The following is a 26,362-nucleotide window of genomic DNA, read 5'->3' as shown; positions in this document are numbered from 1 at the left end:
CCTTTTTGTATAGCCGAGTCCGAACGGCGTCCCGCAGTGCGACACCTCTTTGTGGAAATTTTTTTAAATGACCATGCATGGCATTGTATCTCGCAAATGTCGCCAACCTTAAGAGGGGATAAACACCGCTTTGTCCAATGTTCTCGCGAGGATTCGAAAGCGTTCAGTGTCATAGGCTACAATGGCACGAATTCGATATCAGCATTCAGGGCGAAGTGTCCCCATTCTAAAAAGATTTGGGAGAGTTAAAGAAGGCGCAGCGGAGCGGCCCCGGTTGGAATGGAAAATTATAAAGCCTATTCCTACTTCCTGACCATATTCATATTCTACTCCCGAATACCTTTCATTTGAAACCCATATTCTCATTATCGTCAAATAAACCTTTTTTAATGAGTTTTGGGCCTGGGGTGGCCCCCAGGTACTTGGACCCAACTTTTATTTTGAAATTCATACTCTACTCTTGAATACCTTTCATTTGAATCCCATATTGTCCCGATCGGTTAACTTTTATTTTTGGGTAGTACTTTTGGGGTAAGGGGGAGGTCCGCCCCCTCACGATATCAAAAAATTATATAGCCTATGTTTCCTTCCAGACCAACCTACACAAGATAAGATTTGAGCAAAGCTGTTAATTTTAATCGTGCGAAAATTGGAATGCTTTCGAAAAACTTACAGACGGATAGTCGAGGCTAGATCGACTCATAATGTCATGTCGATCCAGAAAATATTTATAATGTATAGGGTCTCCGACCAATTTATTACAATATTTTTCTAAAATAATAAACGTATGGTCACTTTATAAATTAAAAAAATATAACTGAAGTTTATTTACATTTGTTTCAATTTAAGTGTTTATTTTGTGTAAATTTTCAATCCAAAATTAAATTTTTCCTAAAACGAAAAATAGTCCTTACAATCTGAAATAAATCAATAAAATGTTAAAAACCAGCCCTTAATGAGGAAAAGTGAAACTACTAACGTTCAACTGAAGCCCAGCCAACTTCAACATTTTTGGCAGCATTATCTTTGACAATCCATTGAAGTAATGGGCGGTAGTAGTCTACAAAGGATGCACCTTCTAGACTTGTTTGCTGTGTAGGACTCAAGTCCTTGATAATATCACGCCATGTTTTGGTTGAACCAGCTGCCATCATATTTCTAACATTTCGAAACCAAAAATTAATAAATTTCCTTTTTCAAGCCAAAATTTTGAAAACAATAACCTACTTGAGAATATCCCCAGCTTCCTTGCTGCCGGTTAGATCACATTTGAAGAGAGCTTTATCACTGTTGCCCGGTTGGTATTGTTTGGTTTTCAAGCAAAGGTCACTGTAGATTTGATAACCCAAAAATTCTCCTAAAAGTTTTCTAAAATTAGAAAAAATCCCCAAACACAGGTTTTCATTATCAGTTTTCGAATTATCAATACCCTCTTTAGAGAACATACTTGGTGCTTCTCCTGTCATCCAATAAACCTTCATAGAATTTGGGTGGCATATCATAAGCAGTGGGATTGGTAAGATCCGAAGGTCCAACACCCATGTATTTCTCCATAAGATTCCAGTAATGGCAGTTGTATTCCTCCGGTTTGATTTTCTTATCGATTATGTCCACCCAAAGTTTCTCATGCACAAAGTAGGTGGGTATGGAGAATAGAGCATGAACGGCCTTAAATGGAAAACATGTTATTGGGCTAGAGGAAGTTTTAGTATTACACAATAATTTTACCATTCTATATAAGAAATTAAGATGCATTTCGCCATCATAATCGTACTCCTTTAATAAGTGCAAATGTTGCTGCAAGTGTTTGGGGGTTGACACCGTCAATATTGTGGCCTCCGCCAAGGCATTGCTGAAACCGGGACATGCTTCGCGGCTTAAGCCCACAGTGAGATTATTCTTCTGCAGGGCATATTCCACTTGGGCAATGTCGCCATGGGTGGTCAATAGCTTCTTATAGCTGACCTTAGGGCAATAGGTCATCTGAATGCTACCATGGTAATTGATGCGAGACTTGCAGTCGGGACCAGCAGGTTGGTTACGATTGTCAAATGGCTTGAAGTTTTTCGATTGAAATTCTCTGAAAAAACAAAAAAAATAGCAAAGAAAAAAATGAAATAAAAAAAAATTTAAAAAAAAAATTAAAAAAAAATAACATAAAATAAAAAAAAAATTAATATAAAATAAAAACAAGTAAATGCGTGCTTCGTTTGGCCGGGTCGAATCTTGGGTACCCACCACCAAGAGCCTAACCCAACTCACTGTCCCAAAAATTCGGTTCATATTTACTCCATAACGGTTCATATTTACCAACCATGGCATTATGGGGCTCAAATTAAAAGGATTTGGGATGGCGTTCAAATTAAAAGGATTTTAATTAAATTAAACTAAATTAAATTAAATTAAATTAAATTAAACTAAACTAAACTAAATTAAATTAAATTAAATTAAATTAAATTAAATTAAATTAAATTAAATTAAATTAAATTAAATTAAATTAAATTAAATTAAATTAAATTAAATTAAATTAAATTAAATTAAATTAAATTAAATTAAATTAAATTAAATTAAATTAAATTAAATTAAATTAAATTAAATTAAATTAAATTAAATTAAATTAAATTAAATTAAATTAAATTAAATTAAATTAAATTAAATTAAATTAAATTAAATTAAATTAAATTAAATTAAATTAAATTAAATTAAATTAAATTAAATTAAATTAAATTAAATTAAATTAAATTAAATTAAATTAAATTAAATTAAATTAAATTAAATTAAATTAAATTAAATTAAATTAAATTAAATTAAATTAAATTAAATTAAATTAAATTAAATTAAATTAAATTAAATTAAATTAAATTAGATTAAATTAAACTAAATTAAATTAAATTAAACTAAATTAAACTAAATTAAATTAAATTATATTTAATTTAATTTAATTTAATTAAAATTAAGTTAAAATTAAATTATATTAAATTAAATTAAAAAAAAAAAATAAAATACAGTACAATAAAATAAAATAAAATACAATAAAATAAAATAAAATAAAATAAAATAAAATAAAATAAAATAAAATAAAATAAAATAAAATAAAATAAAATAAAATAAAATAAAATAAAATAAAATAATATAAAATAAAATAAAATAAAATAAAATAAAATAAAATAAAATAAAATAAAATAAAATAAAATAAAATAAAATAAAATAAAATAAAATAAAATAAAATAAAATAAAATAAAATAAAATAAAATAAAATAAAATAAAATAAAATAAAATAAAATAAAATAAAATAAGATTAAATAAAACAAAATGAACTAAAATAAAATAAAATAAAACAGAATAAAATAAAATAAAATAAAAAATATTATAAAATAAAATTATTTTTTAAATTTAAAAATAAATTGAATAAAAAATCGCAATACGTTTGTTCGACTTACTGTGAAAATGCTTCAAAACCCAGGGATTCAAAGAATTGCCCAGCTGTCTTCACCAAATCAAAAGCTCCCCATTGGCCTTTGAGTTCCTGTTGCAAATTGGGCAGTTTCTTCTCAGGGAAGGGATTCACCAGCACCGATTCCTTTTTCCATGCCTGGAAGAAAGCCTGTTCCATTAGATGATGAGGTATGAGGCCCGACGAAGGAATGCTAGAATTGCCCAATTTTTCACGTAAGGCTTGCCTCAGATGGCCATGCATTTGTCTATAGAGAGGACCAATATTATCCATATAACTTTCAAGATCTTGCAGAATATCTGAGCCATCATAAGCCTCATACCACACCCCTGAGGGTGTTTTAGCTGGAGTGGCCAGATTCTGATAATATTGAATGTAATATTTCATGGCATTCTTGACATCATCGGGCACATGATTGCGCCATTCCCGCCAATACCATTTGATGTCCTGCGGATCTCCATTGTTGCTGATGAAGGGCTTGATGTCGCGTATAAACGAAACCTTTTTGCATTCATTGGCACTGAAACGGGAGCAGGTGAATTTCTTTTTGGCCACCGTCTTCAAAGTTGTGGTGGCTTTCTCAAACTCATCATTGACTTTTGGGTATTTGGTATCGCGCAACAAGATCTCGAATTGTCGCCTCAAAACGGGATCTTTGAAATTTTGCCAATCGAACTTTTGCAAAGCGTTGTTATAGCGATGCAGGCTAGTGCGCAGCATTATATCGACACTGACATCGCTGTCAGCATGGGCATATTCAAAATTCGATTGCTGCCGATAGACCAAATCGAGATTTGCAATGAGTTCCTTGGCACATGCCTCGGTGACACAATCCGCTTGGGCCGGAGAGGCGGCATAGATGCCTAGAAGCTGCAATTTAATAAATCACATTTCACTTTTGGTTTTCTTACTGTTCTTCTTTCAAATATGTTTTTTTGTTGATATTTTCTTATATTTTAATCACTAACCATGAAACACATTGTTTGAAATTTCACCATAATTCGCTCGCGCTTTAAAGATACTGTCGTCGCAAGAATTCCACGACTACTGAGCTTTAAATTCTTTCTAATATGTTTTTTATATTAATGCTTGAGCTTGGTCGCTATAAAGTTTAAAGTCTGAGTTTAGAAAATATTGCTTCAACGGCAATCTCTTTATCATTTGGGTAGGTTTGTGTATAGTTGGCAGTAACAGTATGAGCATATAGTGGGGTGTAAAGAAAAGATTGGCTTTATGGTATAACTGTCTCTAACAAACGTTGTAAACTCTTGTTGATTCAGAATTGGTATGAGGGGTTCTGGATAGACCCCTCCAGAACTCCCTTTTATTTATTTCAGTAAAATATGCCAAACATGGGAGGGATGTGTAAAGGTCGAACGCGTCTCAATGTGCTTAATTTCATCGTATTCGCCTTTTATTGGCCCCAGACATTAAATCGTTAGATAGATAATATACGGCAGCTATATCCAAATATAGTCCAACTTCAATCGGGAGATCGGCTTTTTAGTCCAAATTTGAATGTAATCTGCTTTAGACATAAAAAAAATTATCTCTGTATGGCTTCAGCTCAATATCTCTAATTTCTATGACTGTAAAGTGATTCCAGCAGACGGACGGACATGGATACATGGTCTTAAAATTTTACGACGACTATCAATGACTGCAGAAGTTCGGAAATGGAATGACAAATTATACAATAAAACAAATAAAAGAGCCCAGATTTCGGCCGGTCAGTAACCCATGGTGGTGGGCTCCCAGCCAAGAATAAGCTAACAAAACTGCCTTTACCCAAGGAAAAGAGCAACAAAGCTAACTCTACCCACGAAAAGGCGTAACAAAAAAAGCTTTCCCCGAAGGGGAAAGGGTAAAAAACCTTGCGAAAGGGAAAGGGTAAAAAAACATACTATAGGAAAAGGGTAGTAAAACTAAAGGAAAAGGGTAGTAAACTCAGGGAAAGGGTACTAAAACTACCACTCCCCAAGCAAAAGGGTAATAGAACCACCCTTTCCGAAGGGAAGGGATAATAAAACAAGACTTCCCCTTGGGGAAGGGTAATAAATTTACTTTTCTTGATAGGAACGGGTGCCTAAATTACACTTCGTGAAAGGAAATTGTTCCAAATTTACACTTTTTTAAAGGAAAGGGTACTAATGTTACCTTTATTGATAGTAAAGGGTAATAAAACTACCCTTCTTGAAATGAAAGGGTAAAGCTACCCTTTTCCAAGAGAAAGGGGAATTAAACTACCTTTCCTCAAGGGAAAGGGTAATGTACCCTAGGGAAAGGGTAATAAAACTACCCTTACCCTGGGGAAAGGGTAATAAAACTACCCTTACCCAAGGGAAAGGGTAATAAAACTATCGTTCCTCAAGAGAAAGGGTAATAAAACTATCGTTCTTCAAGAGAAAGGGTTATAAAGCTGCCCTATCCCAAGGGAAAGAGTAATGAAACTACCGTTATCCTAGGGAAAGGGTAATAAAACTATCTCTACTCAAGAGAAAATATAATAAAATTACACTTCCCCAAGTGATAAGGTAATAAATTGACTCTTCTTGAAAGAAAGGGTAATAAAGCAACCCCCCCCCCCAAAGGAAAGAGTAATAAAATTACCCTTCCCCATTGAAAATGGTAATAAAACTACCCTTCCCCAAGGGAAAGGTACTAAAATGACTCTTCGCGAAGGGAGAGGGTAATAAAGGACAGGGTAATAAGTTTACCATACTTGAAAGGAGAGGGTAATAAAGGCGAGGGTAATAAATTTACCATTCTTGAAAGGAAAGGGTAATAAATTTACGTTTCTTGAAAGGAAAGGGTGATAAATTTACTCTTCTTGTGAGGAAAGGGCAATAAAACTACCCTGCCCAGGGAGATATAAGAGTGGGTAATAAAACTAGCCTTCCCCAAGGATAAGGGTAATAAAAGAAATTTCCCCTTCTTGAAAGGAAAGGTTAATAAATGTACCCTTCTTAAAAGGAAAGGGTAATTGATTTACCCTTCCTGCAAGCATAGGGTAATAAATTTACCCTTCTTGAAAGGAAAGGGTAATAAATTTGCCTTTCTTAAAAGGAAAGGGTGCTAAATTTACCCTTCTTGAAAGGAAAGGGTAATAAATTTACCCTTCTTAAAAAAGGGTAATCTATTAACCCTTCTTGAAAGGAAATGGTGATAAATTTACCACTCGTGAAAAAGGGTAATCAATTTACCCTTCTTGAAAGGAAAGGGTAATAAATTTACCCTTCTTGAAAGGAAAGGTTACTACATTCACTTGTCTTGAACGTAAAGGGAAATAAAATTTCTTACTAATAAGGAAAGGGAAATAAGGCTACCCTTCCCCAAGGGAAAGGGTAATAAATTTATCCTTCTTGAAAGGAAAGGGTAATAAATTTACCCTTCTTGAAAGAAAAGGGTAATAAGTTTACGCTTCTTGAGAGGAAAGGTTATTAAATTTTCCTTTTTGAAAGGAAAGGGTGATCATTTTAACTTTCTTGGAAGAAAGGGTAATAAATTTACCCTATTTGAAAGGAGAGGGTAATAAAGCTATTGCAAGTCCCTAAGGGAAAGGGTAAAAAATGTACCCTTCTTGAAAGGAAGTGATAATAAATTGACCCTTTTTGAAATGAATGGCAAATTTACCTTTCGTGAAAGGAAAGGGTAACTAAATGGTAACAATTAACCCTTCTTAAAGAAAAGTTTAATAAATGTACCCTTCTTGAAAGGAAAGAGTAATAAATTTTTCCTTCCTAAAAAGAAAGGGGTAATAAATTTACCCTTCTTGAAAGAAAAGGGTATTTAATTTTGCGTTCTTGAAAGGAAATGGTAATAAATGTAACCTTCTTAAAAGGAAAGGGTAATAATTTTACCCTTCTTGAAAGGAAAGGGTAATAAATTTAACCTTCTTGAAAGAAAATGGAAATCAAGCTACCCTCCCCCAAAGGGAAAGGGCAATAAAGCAACCCTTCCCTAAGGGAAAAGGTAATAAATCTACCCTTCCCCAAGGGAAAGGATAATAAAGCTACACTTCCTCAAGGGAATGTGTACTAAAGCTACCATTCTCCAAGGGAAGTGTAACAAAGCTACCCTTTCACAACGGAAAGGGTAATAATGCTATTCTTCTAAGGGAAAGTCAAAAAAGACCGTGCGGCCAGGCCGAATCTTATATACCTTCCACCATGGATCGCATTTGTCAAGTTCTTTGCGCGATATCTCTTTTTAGGCAAACAAAGAGTATTGGATAAGAACTGTTATGCTATTGGAGCTATATCAAGTTATAGTCCGATTCGGACCATAAATGAATTGAATGTTGAAGACCATTGTAGAATACATTGTGAAATATTTCAGTCCATTCGGAAAAAATGCGCCTTGTAGGGGCTCAAGAACAAAATCGTGAGATCGGTTTATATGGGAGTTGGATCAGGCTATACATCGATTCAGACCATGCTGGACACGCTTGCTGAAGGTCAGGAAGGAAGAAGCCGTTGTACAAAATTTTAAATCAAATCAGATAAGTAAGGCGCCCTCTAGAGACTTAAGAAGCCAAGATCTCTAATCGGTTTATATGGCAGTTATACAGGTTATGTACCGATTTGCATCATACTTAGCACTGTTATTGGAAGTCATAACAAAACACCACGTGCGAAATTTCAACCAAATCGGATAACAATTGCGCCCTCTATAGGCTCAATAAGTCAAGATCCCAGATCGGTTTATATGGCAGCTATATCAGGTTATGTACCGATTTGCGGCATACTTAGCACTGTTATTGGAAGTTATAAAAAAATATTTAGTGCACAATTTTAGCTAAATCAGATGAGAGTTGCGCCCTCTAGTGGCTCAAGAATTCAAGGCCCAAGATCGGTTTATATGGCGAGCTATATCAGTTTATGCACCGATTTGCACCATACTTATCACAGTTATTGGAAGTTATAACAAAATATTTAGTGCAAAATTTCAACCAAATCGGATAACAATTGCGCCCTCTAGAGGCTCAAAAATCAAGATCCCAGATCGGTTTATATGGCAGCTATATCAGGTTATGTACCGATTTGCGCCATACTTAGCACTGTTATTGGAAGTTATAACAAAACACCAAGTGCAAAATACAGCCAAATCGGATTGGAATTGCGTCCTCTAGAATCTCAAGAAGTCAAATTCCAAGATTGGTTTATATGGCGAGCTATATCAGTTTATGCACCGATTTTCACCATACTTATCACAGTTATTGGAAGTTATAACAAAATATTTAGTACAAAATTTCGGACAAATCGTATTATAATTGTGCCCTCTAGTGGCCAAGAAGTCAAGACCCAAAATCGGTTTATATGGCAGCTATATCAAAACTTGGACCGACGTGGCCCATTGTGCGAAATTTGAAGCGGACGAACATGGCTAGACTCCTTTGAAAGTTAGCATGCTTTCGACTGACAGACGGACGGACGGACAGATGGGGGGCGGACAGATGGGTCGACTGACGGACAGACAGACAGACGGACGATCAGACTGGCGTACATATGGACATGGCTAGATCGACTTAAAATGTTATGACGACTCCTTTGAACGTTAGCGTGCTTTCGACAGACAGACGGACAGACAGACAGTCAGACTGTTCGTCCGTCCGGACGGGCGGTGTAACAAACGGAATGACGAGGTGTACCAAACGGAATCCTATGTTAGAGGTTATCAAAAAGCAACCCTTCCCCAAGGGCAAGGGTAACAAAGCTACGCTTTTTGATAGGAACGGGTACAAAACTTCTCTTCATGAAGGGAAAGGGTAATAAAACTACCCTTTTTGAAGAGAAAGGAAAATAAGACTGTCCTTGTTGATGTTAACTGGTATTAAACTACTCTTCTTGTAGGGAAAGGGGTAGTAAAGCTACCCTTATTGAAGTGAAAAGGTAATAAAACTACTGTTCCCCAAGGGAAATTGAAATTTGGCACTGACCTTTATTGTTTTTTTATGCAGGTTAATTTGTTGAATTGGCAAATCGGACAATGTTTGGAATATACATGCTTTTTAAAGGCCTATTTTACTTGTTTTTTGCTGAAATTTGTAATAGTAGGCTAAACTATGCCCATGTGCTATTCGAACCGAATATGGTCTATATCTGACCGTAATAGATATATCAGCCGTAAAGACCGGCACTTTGCCATGTCGTTAATGTTGGCGACATTTGTGAGTTACTATGCCATGTAAAAACTTCTGCACAAAGGGGTGTCGCATTTTGGTTTACCGTTTGGACTTGGCTATAAAAAGCAAATCCCCTCTTACTGAGCTTAAACTTAAATCGGACCGGACTCATTAACATGTGAGAAGTTTGCCTCTGTTGCAAATTTGTATTTGCGTACACCGATTGGCCAACTTTGGGTCGTAAGTCCATAAAAGACGCATTTATTTCAAGAATTAGCAGTGATTTGAGCTCTGCATTTACATTCCCATTTGTGTTCAATTTCTGCCTTATCTGCTCGTAAATTATGTTGTTAGAAATAACTCACGCAAACATATTTAAATTTATTCTAATCTGACCACAACAAAAATCCAAACCAAAATAATTTTAGAATTCACAAAAAGGGAAAAATAAAACAAAGACGCGCTTTATTCGCTTAACCTGATAAGCCGGCCACCAATGTCTTTCAATAGACGCCATACGGGTGTAAGACATTCATCGCCAGAGACACTAAATATTTCATTTAAAATAAATCTATGCCAAAAATAAATTCCTAAAAAAAAGCTAGGAATATCATTGAACTATTGGGTTGCCCAAAAAGTAATTGCGGATTTTTTAAAAGAAAGTAAATGCATTTTTAATAAAACTTGGAATTAACTTTAATCAAATATAATTTTTTTACACTTTTTTTCTAAAGCAAGCTAAAAGTAACAGCTGATAACTGACAGAAGAAAGAATGCAATTACAGAGTCACAAGCTGTGAAAAAATTTGTCAACGCCGACTATATTAAAAATCCGCAATTACTTTTTGGGCAACCCATACACAATGGAAAACTCGAATGTAATTTTGAATGAAGAAATTTTATCAAATAAACGATTCATTGAGAAGGTGATTATTTTCATAGTTTTTTGAAAAGTATAACCTATGGATAAAGGTGTAAAGCAGAATGGAAAATTCTACGTTAATTTTCTTTTTTTTTTTTTGTTTTCTTTATTATTTTGTGCAAAACGCATTTGCAGGCTATAAAGATCACGATTCCCATACCGACTAAGGTAGCTCGTTGGTCTAATTGCCCAAAAAGTTGAACACTGTATAAGCATCATCATAAATACATACCAAGGGTTGATGAAGGTACTAAAATTACGGCTTTTAATATCAAATTGCTTATAAAGAAATTCTAACAATAGCTGCCGATTAATATGCTAAAAATGGCAAATGTGCTTGGACTCAATAGAGCATAGTGACATAATGGCCATCAACGTTTATTTAAAACTCACAAACCTATTTACATTGCCCTCATTAAGAAAGTTAAGATGTTGAGATTAGTCTCAGCACTAGAAAATAAAGAACAAAACTGTCTCCATTCCATTTAAAGAAAAACAAGTAAAAGCGTGCTTAGTTCGGCCGGGCCGAATTTTATATACCCTCCACCATGGATCGTATTTGTCGAGTTCTTTTCGTAGGCAATAAGGAAAGATTTCCTCTGCTCTTAGAGCGACATCTGGATATGGTCCGGTTTGGACCACAATTAAATTACATGTTGGAAACCTGTGTAAAATGTCAGCCAATTCGAATAAGAATTGTGCCCTTTGGGGGCTCAGGCTATGGTCATGAGAGGATCCGTTGTACAAAATTTCAGGCAAATTGGATAATAATTGCGCCCTCTAGAGGTTCAAGAAGTCAAGACCCAAGATCGGTTTATATGACAGCTATATCAGGTTATGGACCGATTTGAACCGTACTTAGCACAGTTGTTGAAAGTAAGAATAAAATAAGTCATGCACAATTTCAGCCACATCGGATAATAATTGCGCCCTCTAGAGGCTCAAGAAGTCAAGACCCAAGATCGGTTTATATGACAGCTATATCAGGTTATAAACCGATTTGAACCATACTTGGCACATTTGTTGGATGTCATAATAAAATACTTCGTGCAAAAATTCATTCAAATCGGATAAGAATTGCGCCCTCTAGAGGCTCAAGAAGTCAAGACCCAAGATCGGTTTATATGACAGCTATATCAGGTTATGAACCGATTTGAACCTTATTTGACACAGTTGTTGAAAGTAAAAATAAAATACGTTGTGCAAAATTTCAGCCAAATAGGATAGGAATTGCGCCCTCTAGAAGCTCAAGAAGTCAAGACCCAAGATCGGTTTATATGACAGCTATATCAGGTTATAAACCGATTTGAACCTTATTTGACACAGTTGTTGAAAGTAAGAATAAAATACGACATGCAAAATTTCATTCCAATCGGATAAGAATTAGGCCCTCTAGAGGCTTAAGAAGTCAAGACCCCAGATCTGTTTACATTACAGCTATATCAGGTTATAAACCAATTTGAACCATACTTGGCATAGTTGTTGGACATCATAGCAAAACACGTCGTGCAAAATATCATTCCAATCGGATAATAATTGCGCCCTCTAGAGGCTCAAGAAGTCAAGACCCAAGATCGGTTTATATGACAGCTATATCAGGTTATGGACCGATTTGAACCATACTTGGCATAGTTGTTGAAAGTAAGAACAAAAAACGTCATGCAAAATTTTAGTCAAATCGGATATGAATTGCGCCCTCTAGAAGCTCAAGAAGTCAAGTTCCCAGATCGGTTTATATTACAGGTATATCAGGTTATGAACCGATTTGAACCATACTTGGCACAGTTGTTGGATATGATCCGATTTGGACCATACTTGGCATTGTTGTTGGATATCATAACAAAAGACGTCGTGCAAAATTTCATTCCAATCGGATAATAATTGCGCTCTCTAATGGCTCAAGAAGTCAAGACCCAAGATCGGTTTATATGACAGCTATATCAGGTTATGAACCGTTTTGAATCTTATTTGGCACAGTTGTTGAATATCATAACAAAACACGTCGTTCAAATTTCATTCCAATCGGATAAGAATTGCGCCCTCTAGAGGCTCAAGAAGTCAAGTCCCCAGATCTGTTTATATAACAGCTATATCAGGTTTAGGACCGATTTGAACAATACTTGGCACAGTTGTTGGATATCATAACAAACCACGTCATGCAAAATTTCATTTCAATCGGATAAGAATTGCGCCCTCTAGAGGCTCAAAAAGTCAAGACCCAAGATCGGTGTATATGACAGCTATATCAGGTTATGGACTGACTTGAATCATATTTGGCACAGTTGTTGGATATCATATCAAAACATTTCGTGCAAAATTTTATTCAAATCGGATAAGAATTGCGCCCTCTAGAGGCACAAGAAGTCAAGACCCAAGATCGGTGTATATGGGAGCTATATCAAAACATGGACCGATATGGCCCATTTACAATCCCAACCGTTCTACACTAATAAAAAGTATTTGTGCAAAATTTCAAACGGCTAGCTTTACTCCTTCGAAAGTTAGCGTGCTTTCGACAGACAGACAGACGGATGGAAGGACGCACGGACAGACGCACGGACAGACGCACGGACAGACACACGGGCGGACAGACAGACGGACGGACATGGCTAGATCGACATAAAATGTCACGACTTTATGGGGTCCTAAGACGCATATTTCGAGGTGTTACAAACAGTATTACGAAATTAGTATACCCCCATCCTATGGTGGAGCGTATAAAAAGTTAATTCAAAAAGTTTCTCAAACTCATTCACTTTATGAAGCTCTAAAACAAAAGACAGACATTTTTGGTGTTCTTACAAGAAAGTTGACTAACCCTTCACAGCTACAGTCCACAGCATTTCGATGATGAATGACTACATGAGAAACATTCTTGGTGGAGCCCATTATTTGTTGTTGGTTTTATTGGATTTTATTTGAGTTTTTGTGTTGTTGTTTTCTCTTTTTGTGACAGTGTCATACAACATGCTGTGACAATTAATGGGCGATTATGTTTTGAGACACTAAATATGTGTTAATATTATGCCGATTTATGTCATAATTCTTTTATATATCTGGACACTAGAATGAAGAAATTAAAGCATAATTAATTGTAAAGCGTATATGGGGTATTCCAAGTAAAAGAGGGCAAATTGCGGATTATGCAGATGACGTATGTGTTTTTTACCCAAACAAATCAAATGTAGTGCTTATTGACATTTGCCTTCAATCTTTGGATGTCAAAGTTGGTGGGGAAAAACATTAGCCGCGAGTCGATTCCACATACAGAAGGGGTACGGGCGAAATAAGAAATCTCTCTATAATGCATTGTGCGGTCCGCTGGCCAAACAATTACAAACGGGTGTGAGTTTCTGGAATGTCTCATATCCCTGACATACATCCTTAGATCAGGAATAAGAAAACGAATATCAGACGAAAACACACCATGAAAGAAACGATAGAAGCAACCCACATTGCGGCGATGATGAAAGGAGGCAAAAGAGTTGGATACCCCACTGTCCCCAATCAACGCCATCGCTCTTCTCTGTACACGGTCCAGTAGCAACAGGGATGATTTTGAAGCTCCAGCCCATACATGTGAGTTGTACTCCATTTTCAATCTTATGAAACAGGTGTAGATGTTGAGAAGATCAGACGGAGTGAAGTTATTCTTACACCGTTTAAGGAAGCCCAAACACTTGAATGCTTCTTGCGACACTAAAAATGCATTTCTAGCTCCCAACGGACATCACTTCGTATTTTCATGCCCAGAACATCAAGAGCTTCTGACTGCTCAACATCTACACCGTTGATAGAGAAAGATGACCGTAATGGGTCAGCGAATCGTTCGTGTGACAATAAGCAGCACTGAGTCTTCCGTGCATTAATATCCACTCGATTCATTTGACCCCACTCAAAAATGGACAGCAAATCTTGGCAGAGTGTATCGTTCATAACCCGCCTCTTGTCCTCAATCTGTCGAAGACTCGGCCTATGGTCGAATGAGTACGAATGACAGAGATTACTGTCATCCGCAAATGAGTAGGTCGGATTCGATCGTTGATGAAAATTAGAAAAAGAGAAGGAGAAGGAGAAAAAACAGAGCCCTGGGGTACACCTGCGGTCAATTTGAGCTCTTTTTATGAGAACCCATCTACAACGACTCGTAGGGTGCGATCTCTGAGAAAGCTCGAAAAAAATCGAACGCAGCCATTACCGACACCAAATGTGACAAGCTTTGATAGTAGTGCACTGTGTCAGACCCCATCAAATGCCTTGGAGATATCCAGAGCCATAACCTCATTCTCACCACACTGGTGGACTGAGCGACTCCAACTTTCCGACAGAAATGCCATGAGGTCGCCTGTAGAGCGGAATCCATGCTGTTGGTCGCTAAGAGAAAGCCATTAGACTCTAAATTCTGTAGACATTGTCGTCAATGATTGGTTAATCTAAAATATATTGCCCAAGTCTTCTTCTGAATGGTCTTCCCAATTTTGGCCAGTTGGTTTTCAACTTATTACGGAAGCGTATCGGATTCGTCGCTGGCCGTTCTATTCTAAACCTAATGTAGCGATGGTGGCGGAGTCGAAGAGTCGAAAGGCAGATAAAGTGATCCCAGGTATGCTCCACCGTCTTCCTGTCTCTTCACTGTTGCTTCCGACATTGACAACTCTATGGGAAATATAGACTTCCAATTTTAATGCCAAAAAACGCAGGTCCTCAGCCGAGTACCAGTATTATCATAGAATAATTGGTAGTTGATATAGTTCAGTCCAGAAACTTTGTTCCGAATCCTTCATGGCTCCTGAATTAAGGCAATATGAATCTGGCCCTTGCTGATTTTCTCCATCAGTGCGTGAGTAGCAGTCGCCCTACGGTGGAGGTTTATCTGCATAACCTCAAACATTGGTCCTCCAGTAAATTGGTCATCTTGGGAGAAGCTGAAGATCTCATCGTCTGCTCCCTGCTCTTTAGACTGCATTGACTTTCCTGTCATTGCACTGCCAGATGGCATCGTATTAGGTCCTTGGCCTATCCTAGTCTCCCGACTTTTTATAAAGTCGGTAATGGTTCTATCGTCGGGTCCCTGTTCGTTAGGATGTATTGAGTTTTCATTCCTTGTACTGGCTGATGTTTCAATACTAGGATCTTTACCTATCTTAGTCTTCCAAATCTTAAGTAAATGGGCTTCTTGGGTGTAGGCTCGCTGTTCGTTAGGCTGCATTGAGACTGTCGCTGCGCTGCCTAATGTTACAAAATTAAGATTTTTACCTATCCTTGTCTTCAGAGAAAATTTCCAAGAAATTTCTAGTCTCGCAAGCTCGTACGCTTTACAATTCCCTGGGATATCTCTGTAGCCCGGCACCAGGAACAGGTGAAATTCGAACTGTTAAGCTATCTCGTTAAGAGATCTGCGATAGCCAAGGGTGGTTTTTGTGTTCAGAAATACTTTCTCTAAGAGAAATTTCATTAAATTTTTGAGTTAAGAGAAAAGTTAGGTTAGGTTAGGCTAGGTTTAAGTGGCAATCTGCCATCAGTCTCACTTAGAAGAAGGAAGATGCCTTCTAGTTCCTACCGTTGAACCATTGGATCAATTTAGAAAGCCCAACATCTTGCGAATGTTCACAACCGCTAAATCAGACAGGTTCTGAGAACCTAAAGTGGAACTCCTTCTAACTGCTAGTGCGGGACACACACACGGAAGGTGTTCTAATCTCTTCTTCGATATCCTCACAAAAATTCGTTGTTGGCAACCTTCCGTCTGTCAGCATGTTTTCCGATTAGCCAGTGACCTGTCATGACGGACATAATGACTGAGATGTCTGTTCTCGTCTGTGACAGCAAAACGGTAGACTTCTTAAAGTCTAGATTAGGCTACATAGTTTTGGAATGCTCATAGCCCCTTCTTTGTGACCATCGATCATTCGTTGTCCCTTGGGTCTGGTCCTGAAAACTTAGCCAGCATGCCGCTAGAGGCATACCCACGGATTCTAGTAACCCTGGAATGTGTGGGAAGTCTCTAGTATCACAAGCTCGTACGCTTTACCATTCCCTGGGACATCTCTGTGGCCCGGCACCCAGAACAGGTGAATTTTGAACTGTTCAGCCATCTCGTTGAGAGATCTGCGACAGTCGAGGGCGGTTTTTATGTTCAGAAATTCTCGTGGGATTTAATGGCTGGCTGGCTGTCTGAGAAGATATTTATGCCAATCGTCGTTATGACATTATATCTTAGCCACTTCCAGTATTGCATGTATCTCCGCTTGATACATATCGCATTAGTCGGGTAACCTTTTCGATATGACCGGTTCTAGATCTTTAGAGTATAAACCAAAGCTCACCTGGTCGTCTAGTTTTGAACCATCCGTATGAAAGTCTATGTAACTTCTATTACCATTATATCGTAGTTCCAATCGGTTCTATCAGGAATAGTGGCACAGTACTTTTTATCAAAAAGTGGCTTAGGTAGGAAGTTGTAATCCACACTGCCTGGAACATCGGACATTGTATGAAGGTTAACACAGTATCCGTAGCCGCCACATGGCCAAAGAGAAAGCTCCCTTAGCCTCACGGCAGAGGTCGCTGCAATTGTCTAGCCACAATGTCCAGATGCATTAAATGTAGCATTTAATTCAGTGCATCAGATGGTGTCGTCCGATCGAGGATCCGATTGAGTATTGAGCAGTAGGTGGACTTTTAAAGCGCCGTCCACCAGACCACAACCCCATATAGCATTATATATCTGACAACTGTAGTATATACCCAATGCATCTTACGCGATCTAACTTTATTCGGCACAGTTGTTGAAAGTCATAATAAAATACTTCATGCAAAATTTCAGCCAAATCGAACAAGAATTGCGCCCTCTAGAAGCTCAAGAAGTCAAGTCCCCAGATCGGTTTATATGACAGCTATATCAGGTTATAGACCGATTTGAACCATACTTGTCATAGTTGTTGGAAGTCATAACGAAACACGTCGTGCGAAATTTCATTCCAATCGGATAAGAAGTGCGCCCTCTAGAGGCTCAAGAAGTCAAAACCCAAGATCGGTTTATATGGCAGCTATATCAGGTTATGTACCGATTTAAACCATACTTGGCAAAGTTGTTGGATATCATAACAAAACACGTCGTGCAAAATTTCATTTCAATCGGATAAGAATTGCGCCCTCTAGAGGCTCAAGAAGTCAAGACCCAAGATCGGTTTATATGACAGCTATATCAACACATGGACCGATATGGCCCATTTACAATCCCAACCGACCTACACTAATAAGAAGTATTTGTGCAAAATTTCAAGCGGCTAGCTTTACTCCTTCGAAAGTTAGCGTGCTTTCGAAAGACAGACGGAGGGACGGACGGACATGGCTAAATCGACAAAAACAAGTAAAAGCGTGCTAAGTTCGGCCGGGCCGAATCTTATATACCCTCCAACATGGATCGCATTTGTCGAGTTCTCTTCCCGGCATCTCTTCTTAGGCAAAACAGGATATAAGAAAAGATTTGCTCTGCTATTAGAGCGACATCAAGATATGGTCCTGTTTGGACCACAATTAAATTATATGTTGGAGACCTGTGTAAAATGTCAGCCAATTCGAATAAGAATTGCGCTCTTTGTGAGCTCAAAAAGTAAAATAGAGAGATCGATTTATATGGGAGCTGTATCGGGCTATGGTCCGATTCAGATCATAATAAACACGTATGTTGATGGTCATGAGAGAATCCGTCGTACAAAATTTCAGGCAAATCGGATAATAATTGCGACCTCTAGAGGCTCAAGAAGTCAAGATCCCAGATCGGTTTATATGGCAGCTATATCAGGTTATGAACCGACTTGTACTTTATTTGCCATAGTTGTTGAAAGTAACAATAAAAAACGTCTTGCGAAATTTCAGCCAAATCGGATAGGAATTGCGCCCTCTAGAAGCTCAAGAAGTCAGGTCCCCAGATCTGTTTATATGACAGCTATATCAGGTTATGAACCGATTTAAACCATATTTGGCACAGTTGTTGGATATCATAACAAAATACTACGTGTCAAAATTCATTCAAATTGGATAAGAATTGCGCCCTCTAGAGGCTCAAGAAGTCAAGACCCAAGATCGGTTTATATGACAGCTATATAAGGTTATGGATCGATTTGAACTATACTCGGCACAGTTGTTGGATATCATAACAAAACACGTCGTGCAAAATTTCATCTCAATCGGATAAGAATTGCGCACGCTAGAGGCTCAAGAAGTCAAGACCCAAGATCGGTTTATATGGCAGCTATATCAGGTTATGGACCGATTTAAACTATACTTGGCACAGTTGTTGGATATCATAGCAAAACACGTCGTGCAAAATTTCGTTCCGATCGGATAAGAATTGCGCACTCTAGAGGCTCAAGAAGTCAAGACCCAAGATCGGTTTATATGGCAGCTATATCAAAACATGGACCGATATGGCCCATTTACAATACCAACCCACCTACACTAATAAGAAGTATTTGTGCAAAATTTCAAGCGGCTAGCTTTACTCCTTCGGAAGTTAGCGTGCTTTCGACAGACAGACGGACGGACGGACTGACGGACATGGCTAGATCGACATAAAATGTCGCGACGATCAAGAATATATATACTTTATGGGGTCTCAGACGAAAATTTCGAGTAGTTACAAACAGAATGACGAAATTAGTATACCCCCCATCTTATGGTGGAGGGTATAAAAATGGGGTCTCAGACGAATATTTCGAGTAGTTACAAACAGAATGACGAAATTATTGGGTTGCCTAAAAAGTAATTGCGAATTTTTTAACAGAAGGTAAATGCATTTTCAATAAAACTTAGAATGAACTTTAATCAAATATACTTTTTTTACACTTTTTTTCTAAAGCAAGCTAAAAGTAGCAGTAGCTTTTTGGGCAACCCAATAGTATACCCCCATCCTATGGTGGAGGGCATAACAAGAATTAAATATTTTTAGGACTACGAGTTAACTTATGCAAAATCGGTGCTGCAAGTGATAGCATCTGTGGGGCATGTGGGGAAGATGATGAGATGTTGAAGCATTTCCTATGTCATTGCCCGGCTTTCGCAGCTAACAGATACCGGTACTTAGGTGGGGACACGATAGCATACATGAACCAAGCTAGGGGAGTGGTATGGAAAACAATTAAGGATTTTGTAGGTAGCTGGAATTCCTAACTTAAAATTTGTCTTTAGAGGTTACTTCTTTTGGTATTTAGAGCTCACCACAAGCCAAGTACTGGCTTAGGTGTATGTCCATAGTGGCAGGGAGCGAATTAATATCTGCACCCTCTTTTCAACCCAACCTAACCTAAATATTTTTAGTCCCATAATTTGTATGGATTTGTTTCTCTATGTTATCCATCATACTTATAGTGGCAGTTGCACTGCCTAAACATCATTAATCCATTAATATTAACTAAGCTTAGTGCAACATTTCCCCATTTATTCTACAATGCTTCTGCCTTTCAACTTGATATCAGTATCTCAAGTTCTGCAAACCTCCATTAAATCATTTTCCTTAAAAAAATGCAAACTTGTTTTCGTGGAGTTGTTTTTTTTATTTAATGTGGTTTAGGTTTTGTTCAGATGTGTGAGTGTGTGGGTGTGTCTGTGTGTTTTGTGCATCTTTACATTCCTTGTCCAGCATCACAGCCTCAGCTACATCAAATCACATGTTCTCCATGAATTTCAATGCTATGTTGCTTTGTTGTCTTTTTTTTCATAAAATGTGTTCTCTTCTTCGACTTCTGTTTATTTTTGTCCAACTATTCTGCTCTTGATTGCTCTTCGTGGTGTTGTTGTTGTTGTTATCATGCGCCGATGCTGATGTTAGTTGCAATGGTATTAGTAATGGTGTTGATATCATTGTTGTTATCTCCACCTCTCCCCCGCGCTCACCAACCCACGGTCATCTTCATTATCGCCTTTGCCAATTTTTAAGCAGATTTTATTATTCTCTGCTTTTTTGTTGCTGCCCTTATTCCCAGGAATGCACCGCAGGAGCCATGTTATAAGGGGATATTTTGTCTTTGCTTTTACGCCATACCATCTCTTATGGCCACAATCCTTTGCTCGTTTTAACGAAGTGCTATGGTAGAAACATGTGCTGATGTTGGTGCTCTGGCTTGCCGGTTGCCTAAGAAAGAGCTGCACAGAAAAAGTGGGAATTTTCGTTTTTTTTTTTTTTTGCCAAAACAACTTCCGGCACTTTAGCCTAAAGGCATTCTGAAAAGGAAATACAAAAACAAAAGAGCGCCTTTAAGTGTACGACAACGATTGCGAAAAACCAAAAGTGAGTGTGATGGAGGTTTGTGCTGTAGCCCGATATGCAAAAGTTGGGCTTGTAATGTGACATTTAATTTTATTAAGTAGAGGTGAGGTTTTTAATGGCTGGGCTCTCCATAGTGAAACACTTTTTTTATTGATTTTTGGATATGCTTTCAAAAATACGTTGAGCTCCCTTCGATTTTTGTGTTAGACGGATATTTTGGTATAACCGTTATTGACTTGGGGAAAGGCGGATTGGGATAAATTTTGAGGCAAATTCGGCTCGTCTTTCCTTTCTAGACCAGAAAAAGAAGTGGGAACTGCGGAGAGTATGGACATAATGGTCAAGCGTATCACGAAGGGCCTAAGTGACTCGCTTGTGTCAGCATGTCCTAGTGCCAAGCCAAGGGCCAAACAGCGACCGCCATGGTGCACCCCAGAGCTGGTTGTTCTAAGGAAGGACTGCAGAAATCTCTTCAACAGAGCAAATCACAAGAGAACCACACGATTGGGGCATCTATAGGGCTGAGCTTAGAAAATATAAGGGCGAACTGAGAAGGGCTCAGAAAAATCCTACGTAGAATTCTGCAGCTCCATGAAGGATACATCTGAAGCCCCTAGGCTAAGGAACATTCTGTCCTTGGGACCTATTACGGTGGGGTATATTCAGAAGTCAGAGAATGCATGGACAATGTCTGGTGAGCAAACACTAGAACTACTCGCTGATACACATTTCCCGGGAAATTCTCCTACGAACAACGTGGCGCCAGAAGAGGTTGTCACTGGTATGCATACGTCGGAGATTATTAGGGAAATTGTGTCTGAGTCGAAAAATAGCTACCGGAATGGTGGACCCCAGAGTTGGTTGGTCTAAGGAAGGACTGCAGAAAACTCTTCAACAGAGCAAAAGTTACAAGAGAACCACACGATTGGGACATCTATAGGGCTGAGTTAAGAAAAAATAAGGGCGAGCTGAGAAGGGCTCAGAAAAATCCTAGGTAGAATTCTGCAGCTCCGTGAAGGATACATCTGAGGCCTTTAGGCTAAGGAAGTTTCTTTCCTCGACACCTATTACGGTGGGGTATATTCAGAAGTCAGAGAATGTATGGACAATGTCCAGTGAGGAAATACTAGTACTACTCGTTGATATACACTTCCCGGGAAATTCTCCCACAGACAACGTGGCGCCAGAAGAGTTTGTCACTGATATGCATTCGTCGAAAGTTATTGGGGAAATTGTGTCTGAGCCAAAAATTCTTTAGGCGATAAGAAGTGTCGATTGCTATTAATCGCCAGGTCCTGACGATGTACCTCCCGGTTGAATTCCAAGCTGTGTCTGATAGGCTGGTTCCTGGGCTAAGGGAGATATATTCTAATTGAATCAGCATGTCATATATACATATGAGGCCTGTAGGCTAAGGAAGATTCTGTCCTCGAGACCTATTACGGTGGGGTATATTCCGAAGTCAGAGTATGTATGGTCTATGTCTAGTGAGAAAATACTAGAACAACTACACATTTCCCGGGAAATTCTCCAATGGACAACGTGGCGCCAGAAGAGGTTGTCACTGGTATGCATTCGTCGAAGGTTATTGGGGAAATTGTGTCTGAGCCGAAAAACCTTTGGGCGATAAAAAGTTTCGACTCCTTTAAGTCGCTAGGCTCTGATGATGTATCACCAGTTAAATTACAAGCTGTGTCAGATAGACTGGTTTCTTGGCTTGGGGAGATACACTCTGCTTGTATCATCATGTCATATATACCTGTGGGATGGAGGGACACGAAGGTTATTTTCTTTCCAAAAGCAGGAAAACCTTACCACCCGAAGGCGAAAGTTTTTCGTCCTATTAGTCTATCATCCTTTGAGCTGAAGACTCTTGAGAGATTGATAGAAACGTTCCTTAGGGCAAAGATCCCAGGATATCGCCTGTCTCGGCAGCAGCATGCATATAGTAAAGGCAAATCCAGGGAAACAGCCTTTTACGACCTGGTCGGCTACATCGAGGGTTCTCTCGCTGTCAAGGAATACACAATGGTAGCATTTCTTGACATTGCAGGTGCTTTCAATAATGCAAAACCGACGCCAGTCATGAAGGAGTTGGAGTTTCCAGGCATCAAATCTACCGTAAAAAAGTTTATTAATAACTTACTAAAAGATGCATTACGGCAGGCTTGGATCTAAAAAGATGGTTTAATTGAGGAACACCTCAAGGAGGTGTACTGTCTCTTCTACTCTGGAATATCACCATTAACAATATATTGGGTTGCCCAAAAAGTAATTGCGGATTTTTCTTATAGTCGGCGTTGACAAATTTTTTCACAGCTTGTGACTCTGTAATTGCATTCTTTCTTCTGTCAGTTATCAGCTGTAACTTTTAGCTTGCTTTAGAAAAAAAGGGTTAAAAAAGTATATTTGATTAAAGTTCATTCTAAGTTTTATTAAAAATGCATTTACTTTCTTTTAAAAAATCCGCAATTACTCTTTGGGCAACCCAATATTATTGTCTCTGGAGGAAAAAGGTGTAAAAGTGGTCGCGTATGCTGGTGACGTGGCAATTGCGGTTAGGGGAAAGTTTCCGAGCATTCTAAGGGATGTACTTTAGGAAGCTCTATCTGCAACAGCAAAGTGGGCTACCGAAAGTGGTCTAGTCGTAAATCCGTGCAATGCAGAAGTAGTTGTTTTCAGCAGGATATACAAGTTGCCTATAATGGAATCTGTCTCCTTGAGAGGAAACAATATTTCATTTGGAGAAAGCGCAAAATACCTGGGTGTTTTGCTGGACAGGAAATTGAACTTCAAATCCAACATTTTGGAAAGGGCAAGAAAGGCCACTCTTGCCTTATACACCTGCAAGAGATCCATTGGCAAAAGTTGAGGAGTTTGACCGCATGTCATACATTGGGTATATACTGTCAGACATATAATGCCATATGGTGTTGTGGTCTGGTGGATGCCGTTTCAAAAGTCCACCTACTGTTCAATAGTTAACCGTATCCAAAGAATGGCTTCTTTGTGCATTACAGCCGCACTGAGGACAACACCGTATGATGCACTATATTTAATGCTACATCTAACGGCCCTGGTCATTGTGGCTAGACAAATTGCTGCGACCACTGCCGTGGGGCTAAGGGAGCTTTCTCTTTGGTCATGTGGCGTCTACGAAAACTGCGTTATCCTTGATATAATATCCAATGTTCCAGGCAGTATGGATTACAACCTACCTGAGCCGCTTTTTGATTAAAAGTATTGTACCACTATTCCTGACAGATCCGATTGGAACTACGACAAGCCTGTTAATAGAGAAGTTACATAAAATTCCATACGGATGGTTCCAAACTGAACGACCCGGTGGGTTTTGGGGTGTACTATAAAGATCTAGAACTGGTCATATCGTAAAGGTTACTCGACCATTGCAGATTGTATCAAACGGAGATCCTTGCAATTAAGGAAGTGTTGGAATGGCTATGATATAAGGCCATTACGACGATTATCATAAATATCTTCTCAGACATCCAGGCAGCCATTAAATCCCTGGAGAACGTATTTCTGATCACAAAAACCGCCCTCGACTGTCGCAGATCTCTCAAGGAGATGGCTGAAAAGTTCAAAATTCACCTGTTCTGGGTGCCGGATCACAGAGATATCCCAGGGAACAGTAAAGCGGACGAGCTTGCGGGACTAAGAACTACCCTCCACGTTGCAGGGATACTGGAATCTGTGGGTATGCCTCTAGCGACATGTAAGCAAAGTTTTCAGGACCACGACCGAAGGACAACGAATGATAGATGGTCACAAAGAGGGCGTTGTGAGCATTCCAAAACTATGTGGCCTAATCTAGACTTGAAGAGGTCTACCGCTTTGGTGTAAGTCTATAGAACCGAAGTCTCAGTTATTGTGTCCGTCATGACAAGTCATTGTCTAATCGGAAAACATGCTGACAGTCAGAAGGTTGCCAGCAACCACTTTTGCAGAATCTGTGAGGACATCGAGGAAGAAGAGACTATAGAACACCTTCGGTGAGTGTATTTCGCACTAGCAGTCAGAAGGAGTTTCACTTTAGGTTCTCATTTCTTTAAGAATCTGTCTGGTTTAGCGGATGTGAATTCGCAAGTTGTTGGGCTTTTTAAAGCGATCTGGATGGTTGAACGGCAGGAACTAGAAGGCATCTTTCGTCTTCTGTTCCTGTGGTATCACAATGGACGAAAATGTCTAAGTGAGTCTGATGGCAGGCTGCCACTTAAACCTAACCTATCCTAAAGCGGAGGTGTTAGCGAGATTGTGTGCAAAATTTCCAGACGTCTTTCGGCAGGCCCCTAAGGTTGGTGACCTCGGTATTTCGAAAAGTTGTTGGATCTACCAAATCTTAGTTTGTGGTCTGGTTTCCGAAAGCTTTTTACTGCATAGTTCTCAAAAATCCCTAAAAAAAATTCATCCTAGTGCAGGTCGGTTGGGATTGCAAATGGGCTATATCGGTTCTTTTTTGATATAGCGGTCATATAAAATGATACTGGATCTTGACTTCTGGATATTATAGAGGGCGCAATTCTTACCGATTTGGCTGAAATTTTGTATGAAGTGTTTTGTTACGACTTCCAACTACTGTGCTGATTATGGTCTAAATCGGTACAAAACATGATATAGCTGCCATATAAACCAATCGGGGATCTTGATTTCTTGAGCCGCTAGAGGGCGCTATTATTATCCGATTTGGCTGAAATTTAGCATGATTTGGTTTGTTATGACTTCCAATAGCTGTATCAAGGATGGTTCAAATATGTTATAACCTGATATAGCTCTAAACCGATCATGGGTCTTGACTTCTTGAGCCTCTAGAGGGCGCAATTCTTATCCGATTTCGCTGAAATTCCACACACGTCGTTTTGGTATGACTGAATCGGTTGATAACCTGACATAGCTACATAGAGCCATTGGAGAGCGTAATTGTTACTCGATTTGCCTGAATTTTTGGAGGTGGTATTTTTCTATGACTTCTAACAGCCAAGACAAGCACGGCCCTTATTGGCCAATAGCTTGATGTATTGGGTTGCCCAAAAAGTAATTGCGGATTTTTTAATAGAAAGTAAATGCATTTTTAATAAAACTTAGAATGAACTTTAATCAAATATACTTTTTTTACACTTTTTTTCTAAAGCAAACTAAAAGTCACTGCTGATAACTGACAGAAGAAAGAACGCCGACTATATGAAAAATCCGCAATTACTTTTTGGGCAACCCAATAGCTCATATATATATTATATAGAAAGTGTCTCGGCGTACACTTCGAAGGCGTTAAACTACCACGTCTGATTTCTTTTGCCTACACCGTGATGGCAGATCTTCGTCTCAATCGTTCAACGATTTTCCAATAGTGAGTGTCTCGGTTTAGACTCTCGAAAAGCGTGGCACCATCTTGGAGCCATCACTGAAGGTCATGAGGGAATCCAAGCCTCTTCACAGAAAAGCGAATCCTAAAAATCGGCCTGGTAGCCCAGAAAAGAACTGAGGCCATACCCATCTCTGAGGCATGCCGAAGTGCCTTAGCCAAAGCTCATCCTTGGCGGTACGGCTACGCATAAAGACCACTATAGATAGCAT

The 26,362-nt window shown here is 38.5% G+C and overlaps 1 protein-coding gene across 1 annotated transcript; it reads right to left on the bottom strand.

Annotated features, from left to right (window-relative positions):
- Positions 1–974: 974 nt before the first annotated feature.
- Positions 975–26,362, bottom strand: LOC106085978 (angiotensin-converting enzyme). Its single transcript, XM_059369928.1, has 7 exons — positions 26,279–26,362; positions 20,398–20,646; positions 3,441–4,324; positions 1,729–2,080; positions 1,448–1,668; positions 1,228–1,368; positions 975–1,158 (listed from the first exon to the last, which is right to left on the bottom strand). Exons 1-7 carry the CDS (start codon positions 26,360–26,362, stop codon positions 975–977), a joined length of 2,115 nt encoding a protein of 704 aa, XP_059225911.1.

This window comes from Stomoxys calcitrans, chromosome 5 (genome assembly GCF_963082655.1).
Source record: "Stomoxys calcitrans chromosome 5, idStoCalc2.1, whole genome shotgun sequence".
Lineage (NCBI taxonomy): Eukaryota > Metazoa > Arthropoda > Insecta > Diptera > Muscidae > Stomoxys > Stomoxys calcitrans.
Note: the sequence above shows the minus strand (reverse complement) of the source record. Positions and strands in the feature narration are given on the sequence as shown.